The following is a 6,601-nucleotide window of genomic DNA, read 5'->3' as shown; positions in this document are numbered from 1 at the left end:
AGTTGGGACCCAAATTTATTCCACAGCACTCAGATTTATTTTACAAAAGTAAAAACTGTAGCCCACTTTCTAACATGTCTGGTTGATAAATGATTGAAATTATTGGATTGACAACATTCTCTCTATAATATATATACTGTGTGTGTGTGTGTGTGTGTGTGTGTGTGTGTGTGTGTGTGTGTGTGTGTGTGTGTAATAATCAAAACAGCTTTGTGACCCACTCTTGGGTCGTGACCCACCAGTTGTGAAATGCTACTTTAAATGCTTCAGTCACAGACAGGATGTGATCATTGACCCGCCCACCTGAGAGTCCAGCGCCACAGTGACGGTGAGAGGAAGCAGCTGGAAGTCGGCGGAGCAGGAGCCACTTCCTGTTGATCTGCAGACCAGCGAGCCGCCGCGCTGGAACACCGGAACCTGGGGGGGGGCGGGGGGGGGGGGGGGGCAGCGGCGAGATGTTGGATAAGCGGCATCTGCAGCAACAGAGACGCTGAGATTTATTTTTTATTCCGCGTGCAATTTATTCAGACCGTCAGCAGGTGGACTGGCAGGCGGAGAGTCCCGCCTCCTTTGTACGCCTTCGCAGAGCTGATGTCATACCACACCTGGCAACAGAGACGAGATCCGTCGCCACGGTTACCTGTACACACAGAGGAGTGACATGGAAAGAGCAGTGCGCCACCTTCTGGCTGATTTACCTCAGCAGACCCGGGCAGTAAGATCTCCACTTCTCGAGCGCCTTCAGCGGTAATGGGACAGGCCAGCAGGGCGCCCCCTATGTGGAGATGAGTTCAGTTTAAAAAAAAAAAAAACCCACATCTATTGTGCTGGCTGTGGTACTGGTCTCCCTCACCAATCATGTACTGGTCCTCCACAGCAAAGGTGTCCTCCTCCCCGGGAAACTCCACCCACAGAGGTCTGCAGCGTAGGAAAAACCTCGCACTTTAACAGCTGTTAATGATTAATAATTCATGCTCGTGTATATCATCAGAAACACTCCAAATGAATGCACATCATCAGTGATGTTTCCCGTAGATGGAGCCTGCAGTACTGATCCATTACCAGCAGAGGGCAGCAGTACCAACCTGAGTGGCGGCAGTCCAGAGGTGTGGGCCAGGTGGAACAGAGTGTACCAGTAGGGCAGCAGACAGTACCTGAGCACAGGTGAGACACAGGCTGAACCTCCAGGGCCGATTCAGCCAAACGGAGACATCAGAACCTCCGACTGGACCCACTGACCTCTGCTGGATGGCCGCTCGGACGGCGGCGGCAGTGACCCCACTACCAGACAGCCAGGGCTCCCGGCGCCTGGACCACTTTGACGAGTGGTTGCGGAAGAAGGGCTGCAGGGCGGCCGCCTGGTGCCAGCGCACCAGCAGCTCCGCCCCCGGGTCCTCCAGGAACCCGCCCACGTCAGCTGCAAGTCAAGAGCGGGGTTTTTGGACCACGGCAGCACCACGGCGGCGTTTGGACAGGAAGTCAGCCTCAAGAGGCTAAAGACGTGATGCTACCTCCGCAGAAGGAGATCCCTGCCAGGCTGAGGGACAGCAGCATGGGGATGGTGATCTTCAGATGCTCCCAGCTGGCCGTGTTGTCTCCGGTCCACACGGCTCCTGGACCGCAAGCGCAAAAAGAAAACTCAGTCAGTGATACACCGCAACACAGGAGGATCGTCGATTTCTGGGACCAACCAAATCTCTGCGATCCAGCAAAGAAGGAGCGGGAGAGGACGAAGGGTCTCTCCAGGCCTCCGGAGCGACTCAGCAGGCCTTCCATGGTGGCCTTGTGCTGTGGTTGGAGGATCAGAGGGCTCAGAGGGACACAGTGTCCAAAAATCACCTACTTGTTCCCTGCTCCCTAAATATGGAGTTCTATGTAGCCTCTGTATAGTGACTCATTAGCCAAATTAAAAAAAAAAAAAACTTTCAGACACTCTTGGCACCGTTGGTGACGTCATCATATTAAAACGATAAATGAATTGAAAATCATAGCGTGCCGATTTTTCCCAGTGGCCAGTCGAGGTACTGCAGCAACAAAAAAAAAAATCCCATGGGCCCCAAAAAGCATTTTCCCCATAGACGGCAATACAAACAAAAACCCCTCTTAAACAGGCTGACAGGACGACTCATAGCAAATCTTTCTACTGTAGATTTTTCAGTTATGGTCACCAGAGAAAAGTGTTTATTCCCAGCACAACGTCATGCGTGCAGTCTCTCAGCTCGGTCTGATTGGCGGCGTCATTGAAATGAATGGGCGGCCACCTTGGACTCTGAGGGGCTGGTTAAATCTCACCTGGTAAAAGCCGTACAGGTTGTGTAACTCGCGGTGTTCCCATCCCCCATGATGCACTGCGTCCTTGGGCATGGTCTGCTCCGGCCCGTCGAACACGGAGGGCTCGTTCATGTCGTTCCACACAAACAAGGACGTGGTCGAGCCCTAAAAGAAGAAACGAGCAAACAAACAAAAAAAACAAAAAACAAACCAGACCTCCTGAAAAGCAGACCGCCCCCTACTGGTCCCTTTTGCATTGAATCGTTGCGGTGGTGTTCACACTGCAGTAAATACCTGGTACTTATCCAGACCAAAACAGCTGGAATACCAGGCCCGGGTGTGAGGGTTAGTGAAGTCAAGGTAGTGGGAGGAGCCTACAGGAGAGAGAGAGAGAGCATTCACTGTGACCTCAGCAGACTCACACAAATTGTGTTCATTCAATGCATGATGAAAACTGAAAGAACTGAGGGAAAAGCAGTGTGTGAATTACCCATCAGTATTTGGGGAGGGGGGGGGGGTTACTCAATGCCAGTCTAAATTTCCCTTAACATGCAGGAGGCCTATAATAACCTTGCAATATTTTACGGATGCAAGCTATGATAGTTTACATAACAACACAAGAAAACAAGGTCCGCTTGGCCAAAAGAAATTAGGAATAATATTTTTAAAAATTCAAAATTGGACAAGGTGATCTTAAAGATATTTTAGTGACCCCCGCACCCCAACAAGTTTTTTTTTCCCCCAGAGAAACTGTGGAATCATTTTCGGATTGAATTGAATTGAATTGAATTGAATTGAATTGACTGCAGGTGAACTTTACCTGACCAGCATGAGCCCTGAAACACGGCCCCGTCTCTGTTTTTGACAAAGTGCCCGCCGTCTCTGGCCTCGCGGTACAGCCACCAATCAGGATCCACTTTGACGTGAGGGTCGCTGATGACAACCAACTGGAAAACACAAACACAACGCAGAAGAGCGCCGTGACGTCGCCTGCGGGGGGGGGGGCCGCGACGCGCCTGACTCTCAACTCAGGTCTCCACCTTTCTCTTCTTCTTCTCCAGGTGGCGCTGCAGCCCAACCGGATCGGGGAAAAGCCTGGGGTCCCAGGTGAAGTAGCGCTTGGCGTCCGTGTGGTCCACGTCCAGCCAGATGACGTCGTAGGGGATGCGGTGGCGGTCGAAGCCGGCGTCCACGGCCTCCACGTCGGCCTGGTTGCGGTAGCTCCAGCGGCTCTGGTGGTAGCCGAGGGCGAAGAGCGGCGGCAGGGCCTGGAACCCTGAGGCGGGCGTGGAGGACAGCTTTACACCCAGCCGTCAGAATAGATGAACTACAATAATTGTAATTATTTAACATTACTGTTTATTTTTAGGTTTGAAACAATGGATGAGAAATGTGGGAAATTTGCCATTTGAAAAAAAACTAAAGACGTGAAGAATATTTGTCAAAAGTCAATTTTTTAATTTATTCTTTTTTTGTAAAGTGTATATAGATATTTTGAAAGACAGACCAGTGAGCTGGCCGTACTGGGAGAAGAGCTCCTGCGGACTGGGCCCCAGCAGAACCACACAGTCGATGATGCCACTTTCTGACAGCAGGTGGAGCGCAGTCTGAGGCTCTGTGCTGCTTCTGTCCACTGGGGGCGCTGTGTCATCCTGAAAGTCACAAAAACAACTTCAAAAGTCACAAAAGAATTTAAAAAAAACAAACAAACAAAAAAACACATTGGACCCGGTGAGGAGGTTGAACTGGTGCGGTCGAGAAGGTCACCTGAAGGTCGTCGTAGCGAACGTTCACAAATGTTTCGGAGGCGTTGAGCCAGAAGACGCCCAGCGTGCGCTCGGCGTTGTGGGCCAGCAGCAGCGGAATGGAGCCGTACAGGCCCAGGCGGCTGCGGACGGGGTAGGCGAAGGTGTCCAGGTTGTAGAGGCGGTACGGCTCACCATCCCTGTGAGAGATGTAGTGGGAGGGGGGGGGCAGCGTCAGCTTGTGAACACAGCGGCTGCTGCCCCCTGCTGTCGGGCTCTTATGGTGTCTGCTGTCCAACCTGGTGTCTCCCAGCCGGAGGGTGTCGGCGTGCTGCGGAGCGCCAAACACGTGGCTGAAGCCGTGGAGACAAAGATCTGCCCCCACGCTGGTGGGACCTAGGAAGGAGAAGAAGGAGAAGAAGAAGAAGGAGAAGAAGAAGAAGAAGAAGAAGACCTCATTCAACAACTAAGTGTTGGCCGCTAGAGTCAAATTTGAATTTGTGTCCGGCAAAACATTTTGTCTATAAACATATATATATTTTAAAATCCCTTTAAAAACTTTTTAGGTCGCGACCCACCAGTTGAGAAACGCTGGTTTAAATCCATCTTGAAAACCTCCAGTCAGCAGCCTGCTGCAGGCTGGTCAGAACTTGGATGGACTTACGTGTTAGATTTTGCTGTTTGTTTGGTTTTTTTTTCTCAGATTCTGATGACACTTGTGACTCACCGTTTGCTTTGATATCCACAAACTCCTTGAAAGTCTCCCTCCATAGACCACTGGCGTCACCCTCTGCAGGCTGAGCAAAAACACACACACACACACACCAAAAAAAGTGGCATTAATGCTGTGACGGATTAAAAAAAGAAAACGTCAGTGTCGGTCGACTCTCACCTCACCAGCATCTGCAGTGGTCGCACTGTGGAAACAAGAGGACCCGGGTTTAGAGCACTCAACACAACATCCAGGTCCTCGGCTCCTGAGCCTCACCTGGGTGGATCCCGCAGGGCCTCCAGCCACAGCTTGCCCTTTGCGTTGAATGTGACGGTCACTTCCTGCTGGCACAGGATCTCCAGTCGGAAGGGGAAGCTCCACACGCAGACACTGTGACGTCCAGAAGACCAGGAGAGGAGCAGGCAGTCCTGGGAGCGCCGCTCTGCTCTCAGCCTGGGGGGGCGGGGGGGCAGGACGGCGAACTGAGGCGACGGTGGATGATTGGGAGCTCCCCCAGATGATGGGTCACCCCGCCGTTCTCACCGTTCGCAGCGTGGCTCCTCCGCCACCACATCCGGAACTCTGTAGCGGCTTTTCAGGGGCCGCAGCTCGTCCACGACGATCCTCACCGAGTCTTCTTTGGAGGCCGACAGAGAGAGAAGCAGCGCCGTCTGCAGGGGGGGGGGGGAGAGCAGAGCACAGCTGTGTGCACACCGCCGTCTGGAGCTCGAGGGAACAAACTGTGTTTGCCACCAAAGGGCAGCAAAGAAGGCAAGACCGCTCGAGGTTTGAGTGAAAACATTTCAATCATAGAGGTGAGAGAGTTCACAGAACAAAAGCTTAGCTTGCTAATCCAAGGCAAAAAATATAAAATGTCTAATAAATGATTATTACGTAGTATTCATATAAATGGTGGATACGAAATGGAAGCTTTAAACGGAGGGCTACAATCTATTTTACTTTGCGATAATTATTAATCCGACATTGTTACACTAGAGTCCAAAACTAAGAGTGAAGGTGGGATGAATATGACACCTTTTCGTCCCCCCCCCCAAAAAAAAAATCAACTCAAGCAAATAAACGGAGCAGCTTCTGTCCCCACCTGCGTCTCGATCTCCAGCAGCTCCAAATGTGCCCCCTTGTCTGAGAGCTGCAGGCTGTCCAGGAGGGCTCGGTGCTGCAGCTTCGGACCCTGCACCTGTCGTCTCAGGAGGGCCAAACAACAGCGACGTCAGTTGAATCGTTTAAAAAAAAAAAAAGAATAAAAATAAAAGCTTCAAACCCAGCGAAATGCTGAAGATCCAGTGCTTACCTGTAAAAAGCAACATCTTCACTCTTTCTGAATTTCTGGAGAACGCTGAAGCACAAATAAGCACAATTAATGAATGCCATTTGAAACGTCTCCCCATTTTGTTTCGCCTCAAACATTAAATGTCATACTTGACCACTACTGTTAAGAAGGAAAAGGAAAAGCCCCTGAAGGCTGGCGTCCACAAACCCAACGGCAAGGCAGAAGCCACAGCTTCCCCGCAGCCCCGAGTCACAAAAGTCAAAGGTCAGTAAACATAAATAAAGAACAGCTGATTGTATACCAAGCTGCGGGGTCGTTCGTTTCCGCCATGTCTCTCTGGCAGAAGGGCCGGAAGCAGCATCCAGACAGACTGACAGACGATCCAGACCTTCTCCAACGAGTCTGTGTCTCACTGTTGTTTTTTTTTAATTATTATTATGTCAACAATATCTGAGTGACGGTGAACGACGACCAGACTCCGTCAGGACCGCGCAGAGGATCTGCGAGACCGCCAACGACGGACACTTCCGGTTCGAGATTTCGAAGTAAAGTTCCTGCTGCACCCAGCAGAGGTTTGTGCGC

At 51.2% G+C, this 6,601-nt stretch overlaps 1 protein-coding gene across 2 annotated transcripts in view; it reads right to left on the bottom strand.

Moving 5' to 3' along the window:
* ganc (glucosidase, alpha; neutral C) overlaps window positions 1-6,566 on the bottom strand; it is a 7,751-nt gene extending 1,185 nt beyond the window's left edge. The window contains exons 1-22 of one of the 2 annotated variants that reach the window (XM_076049536.1): window positions 6,321-6,566; window positions 6,041-6,085; window positions 5,831-5,933; window positions 5,272-5,399; window positions 5,005-5,181; window positions 4,909-4,933; window positions 4,744-4,813; window positions 4,316-4,412; window positions 4,039-4,216; window positions 3,779-3,923; window positions 3,312-3,547; window positions 3,092-3,218; window positions 2,566-2,645; window positions 2,293-2,436; window positions 1,692-1,788; window positions 1,512-1,613; window positions 1,240-1,417; window positions 1,086-1,154; window positions 854-918; window positions 699-775; window positions 531-605; window positions 304-417 (exon numbers count right to left, since the gene is read on the bottom strand). In XM_076049536.1, coding sequence (XP_075905651.1) covers window positions 304-417; window positions 531-605; window positions 699-775; window positions 854-918; window positions 1,086-1,154; window positions 1,240-1,417; window positions 1,512-1,613; window positions 1,692-1,788; window positions 2,293-2,436; window positions 2,566-2,645; window positions 3,092-3,218; window positions 3,312-3,547; window positions 3,779-3,923; window positions 4,039-4,216; window positions 4,316-4,412; window positions 4,744-4,813; window positions 4,909-4,933; window positions 5,005-5,181; window positions 5,272-5,399; window positions 5,831-5,933; window positions 6,041-6,085; window positions 6,321-6,349 — 2,361 coding nt within the window. In that variant the 5' untranslated portion in view covers window positions 6,350-6,566. The remainder of the gene's footprint in view (window positions 1-303; window positions 418-530; window positions 606-698; window positions 776-853; window positions 919-1,085; window positions 1,155-1,239; window positions 1,418-1,511; window positions 1,614-1,691; window positions 1,789-2,292; window positions 2,437-2,565; window positions 2,646-3,091; window positions 3,219-3,311; window positions 3,548-3,778; window positions 3,924-4,038; window positions 4,217-4,315; window positions 4,413-4,743; window positions 4,814-4,908; window positions 4,934-5,004; window positions 5,182-5,271; window positions 5,400-5,830; window positions 5,934-6,040; window positions 6,086-6,320) is intronic. The other variant, XM_076049535.1, reaches the window with a different exon arrangement.
* Window positions 6,567-6,601: the final 35 nt, after the last annotated feature.

The sequence above is a fragment of the Nelusetta ayraudi genome, unplaced genomic scaffold, assembly GCF_046127955.1.
Source record: "Nelusetta ayraudi isolate G7.1 ecotype Tasmania unplaced genomic scaffold, CSIRO-AGI_Nayr_v1 ptg000117l, whole genome shotgun sequence".
Taxonomy (NCBI): domain Eukaryota; kingdom Metazoa; phylum Chordata; class Actinopteri; order Tetraodontiformes; family Monacanthidae; genus Nelusetta; species Nelusetta ayraudi.
This window is presented reverse-complemented; position numbering and strand designations above follow the sequence as displayed.